This window comes from Prinia subflava, chromosome 12 (genome assembly GCF_021018805.1).
Source record: "Prinia subflava isolate CZ2003 ecotype Zambia chromosome 12, Cam_Psub_1.2, whole genome shotgun sequence".
Taxonomy (NCBI): Eukaryota; Metazoa; Chordata; class Aves; order Passeriformes; family Cisticolidae; genus Prinia; species Prinia subflava.
Window position 1 is genome coordinate 1,710,015 of NC_086258.1, and position 21,414 is coordinate 1,731,428.

At 53.8% G+C, this 21,414-nt stretch overlaps 1 protein-coding gene across 1 annotated transcript; it reads left to right on the top strand.

Moving 5' to 3' along the window:
• Window positions 1–1,706: 1,706 nt before the first annotated feature.
• Window positions 1,707–20,335, top strand: TPRN (taperin). Its single transcript, XM_063409723.1, has 4 exons — window positions 1,707–3,929; window positions 17,688–17,868; window positions 18,091–18,215; window positions 19,060–20,335. The coding sequence occupies exons 1-4, from the start codon at window positions 1,776–1,778 to the stop codon at window positions 19,120–19,122; spliced, it is 2,523 nt and encodes an 840-aa protein (XP_063265793.1). The 5' UTR covers window positions 1,707–1,775; the 3' UTR covers window positions 19,123–20,335.
• The last annotated feature ends 1,079 nt before the right edge of the window (window positions 20,336–21,414 follow it).

The following is a 21,414-nucleotide window of genomic DNA, read 5'->3' on the forward strand; positions in this document are numbered from 1 at the left end:
CTTGGAGCAGTTGACAGAAATGATAGGAGGTTCTCAAATCCTGACTGGCAGGGGAGAGGATGAGTAATGGCTGGATTTATTCTTTTGTTCTAAAGGCAGGCAGGCATGCAGTGAAACTAGCAGATGTCAGGTTCAATGCCCACAAAGGGAGGCGTTTTCTTTGCGCCAGGTGCAGCAAAACCGTGTGGGATTCATTATTTCAGGATTTACGGGCTTTACACAGGCTCAAAAGCCAACCAGACAAGACCACGAAAGAGAAATCCATTGAGATCTCCGAGTACAAAGGCACATTGTTGGCTCTGGACGCGCCTGAGCCATGAGTCACCAGAGGCGGGGAAATGTCTCTACCCGCTTGCCCCGCTCTTTATCCTCAACCCCGGGCACCCGCCGTGGCCCGGCGAGGGCTGCAGGCAGATGGTGCGTGATGGATCCGCGCTTGAGGGAGTACGGCGGGTCATGTGTGAGCCTCGCATCACCCCGGAGTTATTTAAGGTGAAAGGCACGGAGCTGCCTCCTCCCCGGAGCGCAGCAGCGCAGCTCCGCGGGGCACACAGCCCAGCTGGGCACCGGCAGCCTCGGCAATAAAAGCTATTTCCAATGCTATAACTTCCACGTCTCGTTTGAAGGCGGTGCAATTAATCTGTTGTTGCTCGGGAAAGTGCAAAGGTAGGAGCCTTATCAGCACGATACGGAGCTGCTCCCCGTAAACACACCTGCGCTTTCGGCACCCAGCCGCCCGTGCCGGGCGCGGCTCCGGGACCGCCCCGAGTCCTGCCCAAAGGTTATTTTATGTCACGGCGTGCCATGTCCCAGGCGAGGATTTGGGAGGTGTGGGAAGTGCTGCGCTGCCGAGCGATGGTTTCCTGATTGCACACACTTCCCAAAGGCACCTGCGGGCGCTGATAACAGGCGCTGACTGGAAATAACGCCGCGGCGGAACTTGTGTGTCCAACAAGCGGCTGTCAATGAATCACTGAGTCACTGAATCACAGAATAGCTGGCGTTGGAAGGGACCGCTGGAGATCATCCAGTCCAGCCCCCTGCCAAGACAGGGTCACCCAGAGCAGGTGACACAGGAACGCGTCCAGGTGGGTTTGGGATGTCTCCAGAGAGACTCCACACCCTCCCTGGGCAGCAAAGAAGAGCAAAATAGGAAAAATGTTCTCCCGCTCTGCTGCCATGTGCCATGGAAAACTCCACTTGTGTCCATCAGAGCTCTCCCTAAAACACTCCTCTGACGGTCCGGGTACCACACACACTGGTCCAGAGTCCGGGGCTGGTTCCCTGCTCCTGCCCAGGCACCTGCTCCGCCTGAGACGGACATCCCAGGGGTGACCCCGAAAGGAGTTTTTCGATCCTGTCCTCAGGTGGCACCAGACGGACCAGTCCGGGATGGGGGAATGGGCAAATATGGGTGTTTTGGGAGTCTGTGTCGGTCTGTCACCACGGCTCGTGTCCCGGGCCGGGGGTCTCCTCTGTGTGAGGAGGGCGATGCGGGCGGCGGGGCCCGGCCGGTTCCCAGCCCGGGGATGCGGCACCGCCTCAGGTCCCATCGCCGTGCCCGGGTCCTGCCACTGCCCGGCAGCCCCGGGGCCCTTCCCCGGGCAGCGGGGGCGGAGCGCTGCCCCCGGCCCGGAGCCGACGGGAGCGGGGCGGCCCCAGCGCAGCCCGGCCCCGCCCCGGCCCCGCGGGGCGGCCGTGCCCGGCCGGGGGCGGTGCCGCGGGGCCGCCCCGGTGCGGCGGGGCCCGGCCCGCAGAGCCCCAGCGCCGCCGCCATGAGCAGCGCGGAGCCGCCGCTCGGCGCCGGGCCGCGGGCAGCGCCCGCCTGGCAGCGGGAGATCCTGGAGCGCAAGCGGGCCAAGCTGGCCGGGGCGGGCGGCGAGCCCGAGCCCCCGGCCGGGGAGCGGCTGGTGGTGGCGGAGAGCCTGGGCCCGCTCCGCGAGAACCCCTTCATGCGGCTGGAGAGCGAGCGGCGCCGGCTGCGGCAGGGGCGGCCCGGGCCCGGCGGCGCGGCGCGGCCGCTGCAGCAGCTGCTGGAGCTGTACAGCGCCGTGCCCGGCATCCGCACCATCCGCGCCGACAACATCCTCATCATCGAGTCCCGCGCCGACCCCGCCGCCTGCTTCGCCGCCGGGGACGCGCCGCCCGCCCGCCGCCGGGACCCGGCCGGCGCCGACCCGCTGCGGGAGCTGCTGGCCCGGCGCGGCGCCGCGCTCGCCGAGATCCGCGCCGACCAGGTCGTCATCTACGAGACCGCCGAGCCGCCGGAGCCGCCCGAGGCGGCCGAGCCGGGCACCGTCAGCCGCCTCCTGGAGAAATTCGGGCAGCGGCCGCGGGGCCGCCGTCGCCGCGTTGGGGACGCGCTGACCGGGACCGGCGGGGCCGCGGCTCCGCCGCAGGTGGGACCGGGCGCTGTCCGGGCCGCGCCGCCCGCTCCGCCCGCGGGGCCCGGCTCCCCCCGCGCCCCCGCGCCCCTCCAGAAGGGACCCGGCTTCCCCCGGGCTCCGGCGCCAAAGGCGGGACCGGCATCTCCGCCGGCGGTCCCGGCCACCCCTCCGCCACTCCCGGCTCCCCCCCGGGCTGCCACCCCCCCAGCGGTGCCGGTGGCCCCCCAGCCCACGGTTCTGCAGCCGGCTCCCGCCAGGGCCGTCACCCCTCCGCCCACCGCGCCCCCACGGGTTGTCACTCCCCCGCCCACAGTGTCCCCTCGGGCTGTCGCCCCCCAGCCCACGGCACCTCCGCGGGCTGTCACCCCCCAGCCCGCACCACCTCCCCAGGCTGTCACCCCTCAGCCCGCACCACCTCCCCAGGCTGTCACCCCCCAGCCCGTGCCCCCCCAGCCCACCCCGGCTCCCCCTCGGGCCGCAGCCCCCCAGGCGGTGCCAGCTGCCCCCAAGGCTGCGGCCCCTCAGGCCAATTGCTTTCTGCACAAGATCAGCTCCAACTCCTTCACGGTCACCCCCCGGGGGCAGCCCCCCAGCGCCCGCGGCCCCGAGCCCGGCGCTGTCCCCGCCGGCCGCCCCGCAACGCCCAAGGGGCCACCAGTGCCATCCACCAGCCCTTCCCATGCCAGAGCCAACGCCAGGAGGCCAAAGCCTGAGGAGGCCGAAGTGGCCGTGTCGCCCCTGCCCAGTGCCAGTCCGGCCCCCAGTGCCACCGGCGCCACTCGGCCGCTCTCCGCCTCAGCCCCCCGGGCCGGGGGCTCCTTTGAAATCCACCCGGCCCCCAAGCCCGACTTGGCGGCCATCCCGGCCCACGACCTGCAGGCACAGGCTCTGGCCAAGCTGCGCCTGAATTCGCGCAACTCCTTCGTCTTCGTGCCCCGCCGGGAGGGCAGCCCGGCTCAGCCGCCGGCCCAGATTGCCCGGCCAGGGCCGCCGCCCTCGGAGGAGAAGGCACCCAAGGAGCTCCCGAGGGCTTCCGCCCCGGAGCAGGAAGAGCCCATCACTTCCCCAGCGGCGCCTGGGGATCCCTTGGTACCTGTGACTTACATCGATGACATTGTGGAGCCGGACGGCGGGGAGCTTCTTCCCAGGGCTGGCCCGGCTGCGAGGACGGGGAGCTTGGCGGATCAGCCCAGAGGAGCCGGCCCTGACCTGGAGATGGAGTTTTCCTCCGTGCCCCTCTACAGACCACACTCTGCCCCCCAGCAGAGGGGAGGCAGCACCTTCACTGTCGTGCCCAAAAGGAAGCCCGTGGCCCCGGGGCTGCAGGCTCTTGCTGATGGCAGCGGAAGGCCGCAGCGGGAGGAAGAGGAGGAGGAGGAGGAGAGCAAAGGAAGAGGCAAAGCCGTGGAGAACGCTGATGGGCCCCAAGTGGGGATATCCCATAAAAAGCGCTACCCCACGGTGAACGAGATTGAAGTGATCGGGGGGTACCTGTCCCTGGAGAGGTCCTGCATGAGCAAGACGGGCTCACGCCGCAAGAAGGTAACGGGGCAGCCCTGTGCTCGGCAGCCGGGCTGGAAGGGGGCCAGGGCTGCTTTGGTTTGGCCTCTCCTGAGGCACTGGTGGGAGCACGGGCAGTGTGTTTGCCCCTTGTGGGAGCCAGAGGCTGCCGTCAGAGCTGGCTGAAGCAGGGGCTTAAACAGAAGTGAAGCCTTGGGGCTGGTGGAAAACAGCAGAGGGAAGGTGTAACTCCACCACACTGATGTGAAGGATGTTTCAGAACAGTGAGGAAGGAACTAGGGATTAACATTTCTCATGGTATCCAATATTAGGAGAGTTTGAAACTCTTTGCAAGCCCAGTATGTTGTTTGCTTAAAGTTGTTGTTTGCTTAAAGTTGTCTCCTGGAACTTTAAAGAGAGCCTGAGGAGCACAGCTGGGAGATGGGACTTGGCATATTAAATGGAATTTGCCCTCAGGGAGGGGCCACTGGGGTCTGTCCCACAGAGCAGCTGAGGATGGGATATGTCCTGTGATAACTGCAGGGCCTGGCCCACCCCATCCCTTCTTGGAGATACGATAATGGGAAGTAAAGTATTTCAGGAATTTAGGAAATCAGGGGGAGCAGCGTGGTTTGAAGAGCTGCTTGCCCTCCCGCTCTGCTCGCTGTGTCTGAGAGGTTTGCTGAGGTGCCCGTGGCCGCTTGGGCAGCGTGGCATTGGCGTCTTCCCCGCATTAGTGATCTATTGATAGAGGCTCGAGAATTAGGTCTCGATTAGGCAGAAAGAGATCAGCACGAACTTAACTCCCATTGATAGGATTATACCACCTGCTCGTTCTGAATGTGCAGCTACAGCTCAGAAGATCCAAGAGGTGCTGCTTGCTCCAAATGCCTTTGGAGTGAGCCAGTGCCAGATTTCTCACGGCTTGGGGAGTAGCACAGATCCTTGTGAGCCCTGAATTGAGAAGTAATCTTTGTAGGGCTTGGTGAAATACATCTGGACATGATAAGAGGAGTGGGGGAGAGTTGTTTGGCTCTGAAAGCAGCACACTGAGGGGGCAGATCCCGAATTTTTGGGCTGTGATGTGATATGTTTTTCCATAGTGGGAGTTGTTGTTGGGCATTTCCGTTACCCAAATCCAAGCAGATGACTGAGGGACTGAATGCACATGGGTGCCTGAGGCGCTGAGCATTATAATTTGAGGAAATCCCTTGAGCAGGATGCATCTCATTTGAAGGGAGGCAAGGAGTGCTGCTTCCCTGGCTTAGTGCTGTCAAATTCCTCCCTAAGCACACAAAGCCTGTCCTAATTTGATGGTGACTAATGCAGGGAGCAGGTCTGGAGCACCCTGAGACCCAGAACAAGCAGATGAGCAGGAGTGTTAATTCTTGCTCAGTGCTCCTGAAGTTTCTCTTTGTTTTCCCACAGGGAAACGCTTGGTCAGACTGGAGTTGTTCTGCTGCTTAAACACCTCCTGGCTTGCACATATTGCAGCTGTTTTGGCTCAGGTTCAGTTTGGAGAGTTAATTTGATTTACACCAAATCAGGTCTGCGATATAAATGGTGAAAATATTAATACAGCGTGTTACAGTTGTGAGTGCTCTTAGGATGGAGCAGAGGACACAGAGGGAATCTTGTGGGCTGGTCATATTTGGGTAAGCCCTAGTTCTGATGGAGCTGAGGAACTGATTTTTCTGAGCAGGGGATGCTGTTGGGGCACAAAGAACAAAGCCTCAAGTAAAACCAGTTAAATGGTGCACAGTGGAAAGTGTCCTCAACAGTACAAAGAGGGAGGGAGATGAGCACAAGTCCAATGCAGTGACTGAATTGTTTTTTGGTTGGTCAAACCCAGAGAAGTTGTGGCATGTCCAGCCTTGGAGGTGTCTGAAACCTGCCAGGGAAAGTTTAGAGCAACTGGCAGGTCAGTCCTGCCTAAGGCAGGAGTTTGGGCTAGAGACCTCCAGAGGACCTTTCCCAGCCTGAAATACTGTGTGATATTGGTTAACTACTGTTTTGTGTGTCAGTGGTGGATTTGTGTGACATTGGGCAGGTCATGGAGCTTCTCTGGCCCTGCTCTTATCAGCTTAACAGCATTAACTGCCCTGCTGTGCAGTGATGAGCCAAATCCTGCAAGGTGCACACACAGCTGTTCCCTAAGAGCTGAGTGTGGGGTCGTCCTGCAGGAGAACTTGTGTAAACATTTGGTTTCTGAGAGGAGAGAGATTAAAAGGCAAAGGAGAAAGTGCCTGTTATATTTGAAGAACTCAGGAAGCTGAAATAAATAGAGACCCTTTGAAAAATAAGATCAAATTGAAGGAAAGTAGTCAAGACACAAGTTTCTGGGTGAAATTAAACGTGGCATGGGAGAAACACCCATTTTTCTTTCGGTTCCCTTCCTGCTCAGTCAAGCACAGAGTATGACTTTGTAGCTAGAGTGTAGAAGATGCTAATGGTGGACAAATGGAAAGATTTCTGTTTACTCTTGACCTAGAGGATGTTTGTGGCTTTTACTCTGGGTAATAAGGCTGAGTGTTGATGCCTGAAAAGGAAGGAGCTCGTATTAGGATGCATTCCTTGGTTTCTTCCCAAGAGATCACTCTGTGTCTCCAAGGCAACCAGCCAAAAACAAGAGTTCTGTTTTGTAGCTGTGTCGGGGTTTTCAGAAACTTGATTTTGGCCTGAATTGGGCAGAAGCAGACTTCTTGTGAGCTGGGAGCTGCAGCTGTTTGTTAAAACCAATCCCCTTTCTTTTTTGGGGTGTCAAAACTTGATGCTGGTTTTAGTGAGCAGCTTCCTGTTTCATTTGAGGTGAACAAGCCCTTCCTGTGCCAAACATCTTCCTTTCCAAACCCTGCTTTTAAAAGGTCTTTAATTATGCTCCATACTCAAGAAATAGTGTTTAGTGTAACTTCAAGAACTTGTAAAAATTTAACTGTTTGCTGATGCCCAGCAGGAATCTGGAGATAAACAGCAGGTCAGCACAGTCTGGAAATGCTGTGGATCAATGGGAGTCTGTGCAGCCAGGGGTAATAATATATTAGGAAGGACTGTGTCAGCCCTGCAGTTGGACCCCACTGTGTTCTGAGATGCAAATGTTTTTTTTTTTCAAATGTAGAAATTCAGTTTCCCTTTTCCTTCCCCACGTCTGGCCACTGGTTGCCTGACTGTGGCAGAGGTGCCAGCAAAAGGGAGCTGAGGTCGTCAATGTCCTTTGATCCACATCCTCCCTGGCTTTTTGGGAGGGTGGCTGGGACAGGCTGGAAGTGGGCTTCAGCACTGCTCTGCACAGAGGGAGCTCCAGCCCCTGCTTCTGGCTGCTGACAGTGGCTGTGGGACTTGTGACTTTGCTGTGGCCTGAGGGATGCTGCTGCTTCAAGGCCTTTCAGGATAAACAGCTTCATTGCTCCTTCCAGACTTCAGATGTGTGAAGCAGCTGTTAGTTTGGGGGTTGGAGCTGGAGCTCGATGAGGGAGAGGAAGATGATGTATTGGAAATAAAAATTCTGTTCCCAGCTCTGTTGTGGAGCTGCTGTGGGGGACAGGAGCTGTGAGGTTCAGCTGGGGCTGTGTGTGATGGGACACATCAGGGTCTGCAGGTGGAGGGCAGAGCCCCAGCCCTGCCCACCCCAGGGGCTGCATGAGCTGGAGCTCCTGTGCTCCTGCAGGGGTTCAGGTGCCCTTCAGGGCTGTTCATCTGCTCCGGGGCTGTTTTGAGCCTCTCCAGGCAGCACCAACAGCAGTTCAGATGAAGCAGTGTGGGTGGGACTCAGTCTGAGAAGTGTGTTTGCAGCTCCAAGGGGATGTACCAGGAGCTGCTGGGCAGCTGCTGGAGGAGCTGGCTGAGCTCTCAGAGAGGACAGGATACATGTGCAGGGGTGGAAGGAGACCTGCTGACCTTTATTCTAAACTGGGAGTGGGACAGAGGATACAGCACACTGCTGGTGACCTCTGCTCAGGGCTCCTCTTTGTTATTGCAGAGAAGTAAAGGCATTTCAGCAGGAGGAAGGGGAGGCTTTGCTGCAGGATGTGGATCTTTGGGATGACAGAGGATAAAATCTTGCTCATCTGAGCTGACAAGTCAATGGTGGTTTGGTTACCTGCCAGGATAACCTCCAATAAAGTTGTCAGCGAGATAGAAATCTGGGTTTCTGCAGAACGTGTGGTTGGCGTGTTGGAGCGAGAGCTGGGGAAGGACAGAGCACTGCAGAGCCAGCCAGGCTCCCCATGAGCAGTCACTGGCTTTGGGCTTCAGGCTCTCCTCTCCTTGGAGGCTGGACTCTGCCCTCACTCTGCTCCTTCAGTGTGTCTCTCCTGCAGTGCATCCCAAGTGTTTTCCTCTCCAGGATCCAATACCTGCTGGAGATCCTGCAGGGAAGGTAAATGAATTCTGGCCAGGCCACTCAAGGTCCTGTGAATAACAGGACCTGAGAGCCAACAGACATCAGGTTGTTGATGTGTTTAATGTTTTGTGCTTGTCACAGCTGGCAGTTTGCCGTGTGCTGGCAGGCAAGCTGCAGCCCAGTGTGAACGGGGATTACAGGAACAAGGCTGCTGGGGTCCAAGCAGTTGGAGTCTAAAGCTAAATTGTCTTCAAAGATGGAACTTCAAAAAGTTCCAGCTTACACAAACTTTATGTGGTCCATGTCGTAATCTTTTGAGCTGCGTAATGCCTGAATGTGGCTTCCAAATTCCCATTTAAAAGACTGTTAAAAATTACTTTAAATATCCCTCAGTTTTGATCATGGGCAGCAGCTTTGTTGGTCTAACCTGCTGAACTTCTTGCTCTGTAGTTTTCCATCTGTTGAGTTCTGCTGGAGATGGTCTCCTGTGAGAACCAGGTGTAGGCTTGGGATGTTGGCAGGGATCAACATTTCCAGCTGTTGCCCAGACCTGTTTGGAGCAAGTCTGCACAGTGTGGAGTCTAAATACTGGTGGCTGCCTGAAGGTTTTTTTGGTTTTTTTTAATGTATAACACAAGTAAATTAACCATAACGCAACTAAACTAATCTGGTGGTAGAAGAAGAAATCTCTCTGCAAAGGTTCCTTTGATTATGTCATCTCTGTGTTTTGAAGGGGTCAGGGCAGAGATTTGTGTTCTTTAGCTCTTGGAGAACTGTGTGTTCCTGTTCTATTTTCTGTCTCTGGCTGTGCTCTGCTGGGGCAGATTCATCTGCCACCTTTAAGGAGGGGCCATGGCAGTATTTGACATGGAGTATTGCATTTTTAGGAGATGAGGTCAGCAGTGATAAGTCATGCTCAGGAAATAAGTGTCTTGGATGATGAAGTGCGGTCCCTCCCGTGCGGAGATATCTCCGTTTGCTGGCAGATGGCAGCAGGCTCTTTCACCCAGACAGGGCCATTTCCCTGCCCTTTCCTAATTCCACTGATTTTTTTTCTGTGATGTTGATGGCTGAAGACTGGAACTCAGAATTTACTGCAGTTACAGCTTTTAAACCACTTCACAAGCTGCCCCGAGGCTGTTGTTGGGGCAGTGGTTGGTTTTTTGTTTCCCTGCTGCATGCCAGCACCTTGAAGTGCTGAGACTTTGTTGTATGAAACCCTGGCAGAGCAGATGAGTCAGATTTATCTCATCTCTAGTGGGAAACTTTCTGTGACTGAGGCTCTGCATGGCCTCACCACTCCTATGCTTCTCGTTCTACAGTGACAGTCTGAGCTGGTCCCAAATTCCCCTGGTTCTCCTGCCCCGTGTCCTGCCTGCTGCTGTCAGCACTGCAGGGGATGGGACAGAAGGGCTAAAATAGAAACTCTTATGCAAATAAGAGCCGAGCCTGGCTTTGAAGCTGGTTAGGACGTGCCCAGGGCTCAGCCTGCCCCAGAGCTCGAGAGGAGATTTCAAGTACTTTGTGCTCTGAACTCTAATCACAAGGATTACAGTTAACGTTTTCTTAATCAGTTTCCATAATCTGTGGACCAGATTGGAGATGGTTTATAATTTCCCTCTATCTCAGGGATTCAGTTTGTTTTGGGTTTGGGTTTTCCTTCCCACTCTGATTTTTCCTGTACGTGGTCATGATGTTCTGAGAAGAGCAGAGGAAGAACACTGGGGTGGCTGGGGCAGGAGTCCTGCTGATCTGTGTCATGTGTGGGGAACAGTAGGGAAAATGAAAATATTTACTTTCTGGGTGCAGTGGCAGTAAAGGAAATCTGGATAAGAGCTGCTGCAGCAGCATCTCCTTCACCTTAGGGCTTGTGCTCACCCCTCTCCCCAGTGAAACCTGAATTAAAAACCTCTTTATGACACAGACTCTTCCAGTGACTGCAGCAGTCTGTGGGGCTGGGAGGATATCCCTGTTTGCCAGTTTGTGTGGGAAGAGTCACATGAAGTGTCTGTATCACACAGAGCAGCTTCACAAACATCCTGGGAAAATGTGGGCTGGAGGAACTCGGTGCTGATGTTTTCCGAGAAGTGTCCTCTGGATGATCTTGGGAACTTGGCAGGATAGACCTGCTGCTTTGTGGGCATTGCAAGAATGTAGGAAATATCTCAGACAAAACCCTTGTGTGTGTAGGGAAATTGTGTTGCTTGCAGCTGGTGAAAATGCAGCTCTGAAGGCACATCCCTGAGGCTCCTGGTGAACCTGCTGCACTTGCTTCTCATCGAGGAAGTTCCTTTTGCATGTTAAAAGAGAGGGAAAGGGCAAGAGAGACATGAACTCTGTTTTGCAGTTGATACTCTTCACATCACGGGATCCTTTTGGTCCTTGACAGGGTGGGAATTAATTCTGCTCCCAGCCTCTCTGTTTCCCATGGAATCATGCTCCATGGGTCCGATTCCAACACCAAACCCAGGTATTTTTGTGAGCTGCTCTGGGCAGTCTGGGTTGCACAGAAATGTTTGTGGGTGGCAGCTCCCAGCAATGCACCCTGTTGTAGCTACAAATGGGCTGCTCAAAGCTGCCTGTGAAATCCTCTGCTGCTGGGGAGCTCTGTGTGGTTTTTATGAGGACACCAAATCTTGACACCAATTGTACCTTGCTTATCCTGCTCCCTTTGTGTATTCAGATGAGATTTGTTTAGTATCAGTAGGGAGATTTGTCTGGTTCTTAGGGGGCAAGTAAGTAATTTTTTAATTGCTTGTTAAGCTGTGGAAGGCTCTGGCTCCTCTGCCTGCAGATGTGAGGAGGAATAAAGGGCTCCCAGGGTGAATGGCTGCTCTGTGCCCTTGCACACTGGGGCTCCAGCTGTGCTTGTGTGGGCACTGGAATCTCCCCTTGTCCTGCACAGTGAAGGGAAGAGTTAACCAAGCCACCTGCCCCACATGCTCTTGGGGCTGTCCCTACACTGTCACCTCTCATCAGGAATTTGAAACTTGCCCGTGTCTTGCACAAGGAGTTTAATATTTCGAATCTCCATGCATTGCTCCTATCTGCCATGTGCTTCAGCATATTGATTACACAGAGCTGGCTTTGTGGGTTGCCTTGTAAATGGAGACTTTCTTGTTTTGCCTTGTGGCTTGGGAGCTGGGATGTGATCCTGGAGGAAATGTCTCCTTTGCCAGCCACACAGGGCTTCCCTGACACGCTCCTGCTGTAAATCTTTAGTGCTCTTAGCTCTACTCAATACTCATTGAGGTGCAGTTAATGGCTGAATAAAAGTCAGTGTCACTGTCAGGAAACACTTCTTGGAAAACATGATCAAATGATTCTGCCGTGTCATAGCCAGTTCCAGTTCCCCAAAACTCTTCTTTTTGTACAGAATGACAGAAAAGTACATTTCTGAACTTCCATCTGCAGTTTTCTGGGCATATTTAGAATGCTTCAGCCATGGCAGTACAGGGTTAATCCGATATGGGAACCAAGCCTCAAGTCCCCTCTGTTCCTAGGGATACGTGTCAGGGAAAAGCCCTTTCTTTCTGTGTCAAGGAAAGGCTTTAGAGGCACAAAAGCTCCTTATCTTCTGAATGATAGCAAATGCCTTGGTGATGTGCTGGTGCTTCTGCAGTCCCCAGGATACTGTTCCAGGCTGCCCACATAGTTTGTGCCTGGAGTTATTCAACAATTTGGGCTGACACATGACTGTGTTTTCAGAACAAGCACAGACATGTAGACAAGCTCATCGCTAACTCCAAAAAAAAGAGGCTTGTTTTCCCAAAAATCATTTATCTAAAAGTTTATTTTCATGAGAGCTGTCATCATTGATTGCAGACTGCTGGGAAAAAACTGAAGGTCTGTGCAGAGGTTTGGAGTTTATGCACTGCTTTTCTGTCTCCTTTTACTAAATCTGCTGCTCTGTGGGACTGGCCAGATGGGAAGAGCAGGGTAAACCCTTTGGGGATCTTTGTCCACCAGAAAATCTCTGCTTCTACCCTGTTCCAGTCTCAGAAGCAGTTACTTGTCTGTGCAGAGACCTTCCCTCCCTCCGTAGCAGCTGGGGGGTTGTTCTGTGTTAGAACCTTCTCTTTCTATGGGTCCTGAGCCTCCACCCACGAACCCAATGGGTTTGGGGCTTGAGCAGCTTTCCTGCCCAGCTCGGGGGCTCTTTGCAGCTCTCCCTGGGATGCTCTGTGTGCACAGGCTTGCTGACACTCCCAGCAGTTTCAGTTATCAGTGATGTCTTGTGCTTTCTTCTCCTTGACCCAATCTTTAGACAACCAATGCAGCAGCAAAAGCGCCTCGATGTGAAGTGGCACAGGAGCACAAGGTTCTTCAGAACTCTCATTTTTTCTGTGCTGGATCTCTCAGAGATGTCGACCCCTGCTTTCATGCTGGGTTGTCCAGCTGTCCTGCAGATACCAGCCAAGGCCTCCTGTGCTGCTGAGAGGAGGCAACTTCCTTGTGGGGGGAAGAGGAGGGGCAGACACTGATCTCTTGTCTGTGGTGGCCAGGGACAGGACCCAGGGAACAGCTGGAGCTGGGCTAGGGAGGGCTGGAGATCAGACTGGAGATGAGGGAAAGGTTCTTCCCCCAGAGGTGCTGGCACTGCCCAGGCTCCCCAGGGAATGGGCACGGCCCCGAGGCTGCCACAGCTCCAGGAGCCTTTGGACAGCGCTGCCAGGGATGCCCAGGGTGGGGTTGGGTGGGGTCTGTGCAGGGACAGGGGCTGGGCTGGGTGATCCTGGTGGGACCCATCCAACTCAGGATATTCTGTGATCCTTTAATAGAACAGGTGTGAAAAGCTGCTTTAAATCACACCCAGCAGCACCTGGCAGGCCCTGGATGTCCTGGGGAGTCAGTGCAGTCCCTGGGTTTGTCACTTGGGAATTATTGAGGACAGAGGATGATTAAAGGAAGATCAGTATGTGAAGAGAACAGGTCTTGATCCCTGGTGCTGCTCAGCTGTTTGCATCTGCTGAGGCACTTGGTGGGTTGGGACTTGCTGGAGGTGCTGTGGGATGGGAGCAGGGCAGGGATGGAGCCCAGCTTGTGCTTCACCACTTGGCATCCCACCCTGCTCCTCAGGGACAGAGCAGGGATGGCAACTCTGGCAGCAGCCCTGGGTTTGGGAGATGGGAACCACTCACAGGGAAGGGAGATGGGCTCAGTCCTTCTCAGCCCACCTGCTCTGGGCTGCTGTGATGGGGATCAAATGCTGATTTGGACTCTCCCTGCTGGAATTTAATTATAGGATGATTTTATTCTTTTAATGCCTGTAACAATTACTTTTTCCTGACTGTTACAAGGTGAGGATTTGGATTGCCAAAGAGGTTTCAGTTTAAAAGGTGTGAGCACCCAACATTATCACTTTGGCTTTGGCTCATCAACCAAGCAGCAAATGTAATAATGGGTGGAGAAGAGAAAAGCCACAGTAAGGAGATTCCTTTTGGAGCTGAGGATGCAGATTAACCCCCAGAGACTTCTAGAGAGGTCCCTGGTGTGTGAGAAGCCATCGGGTCTTTGCTCTGTCATTAACACTGCCTTGCAGACTTTCTCATCTCCTTTTTGGAGGTGAGGTGGCTGCTGACTATCATTGCTTAGTGTTGTAGGTTGGGCTCTATACATTGGTTATTTTCATTTTTAATAAATCCCTGTATGTGGGGTTCTTTGGTGGCTGGTCTGAGTGCAGCCTGCATCCTGACAGCCTGACACAAGGTTGACTTCCTTTTTCTAAATGGGATCTGCATGACTACTCAGATTTACGCTTTGTTGGGCAATGTTTGTCCTGGCTTCTCTTTCCTGGATATTCTATTACTCATTACTGTTCAAATCCTAGCAAATAAATAAATGATTTTTGCTATGGCAACAAGAACCTACTGGTTGAACAGCACAATATTTCCTGAAAAGCCTGCTTTACTCTTTCCAATGTGTCTGATTCTGGGCAGAGTATTTATATATATTTTTTTTTTATTTATATATGTATGTATATATGGGTTTGGGTTGGACCCTGGGTTTGTGACACAGCTGTGGGTGAAGCCTCCAGCTGAGCAAGGAGTGACAAATCCCTGCAAACATCCACAGCTGAAGGGTGCAAAATTCTTCCTTGCCACAACTGGCAGCTGCTGCTGGGGCAGAAACAGGGAAAGCAGTGCTGGGACAGGCTGAGCAGAGGCCTCTGGCTGGGCTCCAGCGAGCTTGGCTCTGCTGGGACACGCTTTTCTTCTAAAGAAACGTCCCGTTGCCTTTTGTGTTCCCATAAAAGTCTCTGTGGTCTGGCAAGGCGCTGCTGGCTGTGCAAACCTGTTGTCTGTGCCATGACTGGGCTCTTGGTTTTCCTTTTTAGCTGGCTCCCGGGACTGAAGCTGCCTGTGCTCCTTGCACACAGCACTCAGTTGTGCTCTGTAGCCACTCAGAGCATTTCTCTGCCCTGTGTGTCCCCTGGTTTTGCCTGAATGCTTCTCCCTCCCTGTTCTGTTGGGTCAAGCAGAGCTGCTTTGTGCTTCCTTGAAACCCCATTGTGCTTAGAGAGGGGAGCTCGGGTGTTGCCACAGCAGGTTCTGGGCTTTGGCGCTCCCCACGGGCAGGGCTGAGTGAGTGCCCCAGGGTCCCTCCTGTGCCAGTGCCTGGTTGTGCCCTGTTTGCTCTGCCTGGGTGTGCCCAGGGCTTTATTGCAGCACAGTGGGGCTGTGCCTGGTGCAGGCCCTGGGAGCAGGGACTGGCATCTGCCAGAGTGGGGTTTGAGGGATCCTGTGCCACGGTGCCCCCGTGCCACACGCAGCTGCCTGTGTGAGCCTGGCAGGTGATCGTGGCCCCAGCTGGGCCCTGGGTGCCAGGGGCTGACTGGTTGCTCTGTGAAGGGCTCCAGCATTTCCTCCTGCTTGAATTGGCTGTGGAGAGTGGGAGCTGTTGAGTTTGGGGCTGTTGGTGTTGTCTCTGGGCTCTGTGTGGGATGTGGGTGTCTCCAGACTGTTTCTGCTCTGTTCTGTTCTTTGGTTTTGCTCCCTGCTGAGGCTGTTTTCTCCTCCAGCACTGCATGCACCTTTGGTCCAAATTGGATTCAAAGTCATTTTTCTTAGAGATTTTCTCCAGATAGCAGAAAACCAGGAACATTTAGTTCCATCTCCCAAGCTTAAGTTCTAAACCCCATGGCATATCTCTCCTGCTTTCTTTTCCATGTTTAGCCAAATACTTCTTGCTCTTCTTGCCACTGGCAGCACTGGTAAATGGCCTGTGTGCAGTTTCTGGTTCTGGGATGGCTCCTGGGCATCCAGGAGCCCTGGGCACCTCCACCCTCGTGGCCTTTGTGACTGGCAGCGTGGCTCATCCCCTCAGGACAGACACCCCATTGTGAGCAGTCACAGCCTGGCTCGGATCAGGGAGCATCTAGGTCAGCAGCAGGGATGGGAAATTCAGGGAGCAGCAACTGGGATGCCCTCAGCTTCAGGACCATTTAATCCCAACCCCTTTTCTCTGAAATAGAATCACTCTTCTCCTCCTGTGTCCTTTGGGGAGACTCTGCGTGGCTGGGGCTGAGGCAGGGAATGGGGGAAGGCAGCTGGTTCCCTCCGTGCACTTTCCATCCTGCCTTCTCCTGGGAGGAGGGGAAGGGAGCCAGCCTGTGCCCAAGGTGCATCCTGCCCGGGGCAGAGCAGCACACAGCTCCAGCTGTGGGTTTGCAGTGTGGAGGAGCTGCTTCCTCTTCCTCTGTCACCCAGATTTGAACTAAGCTCCTCTTGCTGCTTTGCTGAAAAGTGAAATGCTCCTGCTCTGATCCCTCCAGAACTCCTGTGCAGGGGCAGCACAGGTGGCACTGTGACCTGCTGGCAGCTCTGGCCCTTGGGGACATCCAGGTGTGACTTTGGCAGTCCCTAACAGGGTCACTCCAGTGCTCTGACTGCTGCTGTGACAGGGAATGGGTGTACCTGGGCACTGTGGTGCTTGAGGGCTGCTTGGGGACAGGTGCCACTTCCCAGCCTCTGGGGATTTTCTGTATGACAGAAATATGGGAAAAATGTGCTGCACTTTTGCCTGGCCAGTCATCACACAGCATCTGGAGAGATCAGAACCGTTGGGCTCCTGTCACAAGCTGCCATGTCCTTTCCATTCTGTTCATACCCCTATTAGCTGAATTTTAATTGTATTTAGAAGTAAAGGGATTATAACACCCTTTTAGACAGCTGCTCCTGAACCTTGATCTGTATTGGCTAAATACTCCCCTACTTTTGGCATGAACTTACTCCTGGCAAGCTTATCCTCCTTGTTTGTCTGCTGTGTGCTGGCATCAGCAGTTCTCTGCTCCTTGGTGGTTATTTTCTGGAGTACTTACAAAGAGCTGTTATGCTTTTTCTCCACCTTCACTTTTGCTGCTGTGAAGTTTTTGCCAGTGAATCTCCTCTGCACCTGTTGAGGTGACCTGTAACCAGATCCCTGGAGCACAGCGGTAGATAATGATTAGGGCAGGCAGGGGAACAAACCCTTCCCTCAGCTTTTCTTTTCAGCTTGGATGAGCACATCTGGAGTTATTTCCACCACCTGCTGGGTGTTAAAGGGAGGAGAGAGCTAGGCAGTCCCTATTTCCAGCAGAAACTCCTTGCTTCATTCCTAGTTTATTTAAGCAGCATCCTAATGATGGTTACAGTCCTATAGCCGATCCCAAATTTTCTTCCTAAGTTATTCACAGGTGATGGACTTCTCTTAATGCAAGGGTTGCTCTTAAACTCAATTCCATTTTTAATGGTTTTGCTCTCCAGTTTTCTTCATGACCATAAAATTCTGCTTAGCCCTTGATGAACTCTTGTGTTGAGTCACTTTCATTTCTCAGTCTCCCAGTTACTGTGGAAAGGTCATTAGTGCCAATAGTAGATAAAACTGGTTTCAAACCAGAACCTTTAAGGCCTCCCCTCCCCCGTGTCCATTTTTTTCCCTGTCTGCCACCAGCTGTTACCCTCTCTGCTTTAGCTGCTTCCTTCTTCTCACTTCTGGTTTTAAGCCTTGTTTAATGTAGCTTAAATAGCTCTTTGCCAGAATGTCCTCCTAAGACTGGAGTCCTGATAATGGATATTTCTGTTTTCTGGAGCTTGGATACACAAAGGAGTGGCCAGGAATTAGCAATGTCACCTTTCCAACACGTGGGTGCTTTCCTGCTTGTCTCTCCCATGGGAGACGTGGTGGCAGCTCCTCCTGGGTGCTGGGCATCACTGTGAGGTGCTGGCAGAGGGCACAAAGACAGAGGTACTCCTGACCCCTGGGCCCCCTGCCTGCATCCCATTCATTTGGCTCTGCCTTCAGGGTTTCCCGCTGTGTGGCAGGAGATCCCCCAAGACACTTTGGGAGGGACTGAGGCGTCTGCAATGGCTACTTTAAACCAGGGGCAGCCCTGGGGTGTGCAGTGGCCTGTGCCAGAGCGAGCGTGGGGATCAGCAAGTTCTTGTGCTTCTCCCTGGTAATTCTCCTTTGCTGTTGCCCAGATGAAGATCTCTTTCAATGAGACAAGTTTGCAGACGATGTTTGAGTACCCCTCAGAGAGCTCCCTGGCAGAAGAGGATGAGGAAGAGGAAGGACATGCTTCCGAAACAGAGGAGGAAAAATCTCGTACCCTTTATGTTCCACGCCCAAACAGCACTTTGCATCCCAGTACACCCAGCTCAGGTGAGTGAGGCTCTGTGTTGGCACTGTGGGGTTTCTGGTGGTGTCTGACCCTGCCCATGTTTCCCACAGACTCCTAAGGGGCTCCACATGGGTGGAAATGCTAACGGAGGTGAACAGGGAGCTGCAGATGGGCAGCTTCCAGGCTGTCCCTGCTGGGATCATGGTCCCCACTTATTTTTGGGGTGTTGAGGAATATTTACCTCATGTTTGTCTTTCCTGCAGATTTATCCAGCTACACTCCAAAGCACTCTGTGAAGTTCAGTGAGTGGCAGGAGCAGAAGTATGAGGGTCCTGCTGCAGAGGGACCCCTCCCAAAGGAAGCTGATTCCCACGGGAACCAAGTTATGGTGAGGCTATAAATAAGCAACTCCTGTCCTCCCTTGTGGGCTGGGGGTTGTTCCAGGCAGTGTGGATGGGACAGGATGTGCCTTTCCCTGCACACCTGTGTTTGTGTTCCTGCCCAGGGAGCTGTGTCACTGCTCCCAGAGGGACCAACACACCGTCCCACTGCCACACCTGCCCCTCCCGGCTGTGTGAAGGAGACCCAAGGCAGCTGGCACACTCTGTGCTCAGCACAGGAAAGACATCGAGCTGTTGGATTGAGTCCAGAGGAAGCCAGGGAGATGCCCCAAGGGCTGGAGCCCCTCTGCTCTGGAGCCAGGCTGAGAGAGCTGGGGGTGCTCACCTGGACAGAAGAAGGCTCCTGGGAGAGCTCAGAGCCCCTGCCAGGGCCTCACGAGGGCTTATGAAAAACAGGGAGATTGATTTAGGTTTTTTTTTAACATGGGCAGGTGATAGGACAAGGGGGAACGGTTTTAAACTAAAAGAGATTTAGATTAGATATTGGGAAGAAATGGTTCCCTGTGGTGGTGGTGGTGGTGAAGCCTTGGTGCAGGGTGGGTTCCCCTGGATCCCTGGCAGTGTCCAAGGCCAGGTTGGATGCGGCTTGGAGCAACCTGGGATAGTGCAAGGTGTCCCTGCTCCTGGCAGGAGGTTGGAACAAGAGTTTTAAGATCCCTTCCAACCCAAATCATTGCGGGACTTTGTGATACTCCAGGGCACGTTTGGAGGGGGGCAGTAGCTAAACACGCCCGGTTAGCCCGGGCAGGGTGCCAAGGCACCATCCAAGGGTGAGGGGCTCCTCTGGGCCGGCTCTGACGGCCCCGCGGTCTCCCTGTGCTCTGCCCACAGCTCACCCCGGCGGAGAAGGGCGGTCTCTCGGATTTCAGCAGCGAGCCCGCGCTCTATTTCTGAGGCTGCTCGGCGGTGCTGCAGCAGCGGCTGCTGGGCACGGCGGGGCAGTGCAGCCTCCGGGAACCGCCCCCGAACCGGCCCGAACCGCGCCTCTCCCCAGATCCTGCTGCCAAGGGTGGACCACATGCTCTCGGGCATCCTCGGAGAATATTTGCACTGGATTTTGGGACCGGATTACTGCTTTCAAGGCATATGATTTATTCTGCCTGTGGCCTTGCATATTCCTTGTTCAAGATCAGCTGCCGGTTAGGCAAGTGTGGGAAGGACATCTGGAATGCTGGGAGGGATGTTGATTTTTCTCAGTGCTTGTCCAGGCACTGTGCAGTCTGAACAGCTTTTGCAGCCTGTCTCCCCGGGGAGGATGGCTCTGGAGGTGCAGCACTGGGCAGTTAGGTGGGTTCACAGCATGGCTGTGATTTGACACATTGGGTGTCAGTTTGGAAAACCATTGAAGGTTCATGGTTTGTCTTGGCATGTTTCTGGCTCTGGTTTCACTGAAACGTCATGGAATTCATGTGCCAGTAACATGCTTGTGGAGTTCACTGAACACCCTGAGGGAGGGATGGGAAGAGCAATGAATGCCTTTAGCTTTAGGTGTTATTTTTGCACCGATCAGTAGAGAAGTGTCCAGACTGTCTCAAGCCTCTTGAAGATTCCCAAACATTGGCCATAGCTTTGGTCTGTCCTTCCCAACTCTGGCATCCAGTCTCTGGGAATTGCTGGTTGTGCTCCAGTTTGCCAGCTCCTCTTGTTGCTTTGTTCTACATCTGATTGATCTCTCTTGGTTGCTTTCTTTGAGCCACACATGCTCTGCTCCTCTAATCAAAGCACAGGAGGGCAGTTTCACTCCTTTCTTCTGCAGAACTTGAACAAGGAATGTGGATTATTTTTGTTTTTTCTAGGATTTTTATAGTTCTATTGTAATTGTTTAATGCAGCCAATATGCAAAGGAATCTGCTAGAATCTTCCATTCAAGTTTTCTACTACTGTAAACTCAGGGTCAAAATTGCACTCTGGAACAGATGGAGAAGTGCTGCTAATGTGATTTGTACTTTGGGATTAAAAGAGATGTGGTGAGAACAGATCCGGCCTCTTTGGGCTTTGTGGAATGAGTGGTACCCCAGTGTGGGGTGTGACCCAAAGGAACAGGCTGGTATCTTTGATTAAATTTGATGGTCACTGGTTCTATTATAGATGATGAATGTCTGCTCAAGTGACACTGGTCTGTGAACTGAAAATGCTCTGCATACCTTGCACTTGGTTTGGTGTCTGTTGTAGCAGCAAGAGAAGGTTGTTCTGCTGAAAAACACAGGATTAAATGTTAGCACATACCTACTTGTAGCTGTTCCCTTCTGCCCTGGGTGCCTAAATACTTTTGGAAAGATAATGGGGAAAAAAAAAAAAATAGCTACTCAGTAGTTTGTTAGATGTTGGCTGGGGGGCCACAAAGAAACATTTTGCACCTCCTTGTCTGTTCCAAGCTGATTTGAGATCTGCTGCCTGTGTGACTTGCCAGGAGCAGGATGTGTCTGCAGTGCATCTGCCTGAGACATGACACAAGGACCATGGAGTTCCATGTGTTGAGGCTGCTCCTGTTAATGAAATACTTCAGGATAAGGTGCTGAGACTGGGGTAGAATGAAGGAAAATATGAGACTACTGGTGACTACTACATTTAAGGGGGTGAGTTTTCAGCACAGCTTTTCTAGCAAAAAAGGTCCCAGTGAGCATCTTTCCCTGTGGAAAAGCCCAGGTCAGTTTAAGGCAGCTCTGTTTTCTAGCACAACTGCAGGTGGTAAAGCAAAGCTGCTTTCAACTCAAGTTAGGGACAAGGGCTGTGAACTAGCCCTGGCTTAGTTCTCCTATGGATCCTCGAGGAATGCTGAAGAATGCTAAAGCCAACACCGTCCTGCAGCTCAAGCACTGCTCTGGTTCTCATGTGAGCTAACTGTGCCTGCAGCCCTGTGGGCAGGACAGCTCGGCCGTGTGGGAGTGCAGAGTGTGCTGCTGACTCTGCTCCTTCTCCCTGCCATCCTGCTCCACCTCGGAGCTGAGGTGCACACCTCACTGAGCACTCCTCTGCACTTCCCAGCCTCCTGCTCTAATCCCTGCCCAGGCACTCGAGCTGCCTCCACCAGGCAGAGCAGGGTGAGCGCTGTCCCAGGGCAGCAGCACCGGCTGGGTCACATCAATCAGCTCCTGGGTCACATCAATCAGCTCCTGGCTCGTGCCTTGGGATCGCTGTGCTCAGAATGAAGGGGGTTTTTTGTAACTGCCTACCCTGATCTGTAGC

Excerpts from the sequence above, each read along its gene's own strand:
- TPRN (XM_063409723.1), top strand. The coding sequence starts at position 1,776 with ATGAGCAGCGCGGAGCCGCCGCTCGGCGCCGGGCCGCGGGCAGCGCCC. Across the intron at positions 17,869-18,090 it reads TCCCAGTACACCCAGCTCAG|ATTTATCCAGCTACACTCCA; the intron begins GTGAGTGAGGCT and ends TCTTTCCTGCAG. Across the intron at positions 18,216-19,059 it reads CCCACGGGAACCAAGTTATG|CTCACCCCGGCGGAGAAGGG; the intron begins GTGAGGCTATAA and ends CTCTGCCCACAG.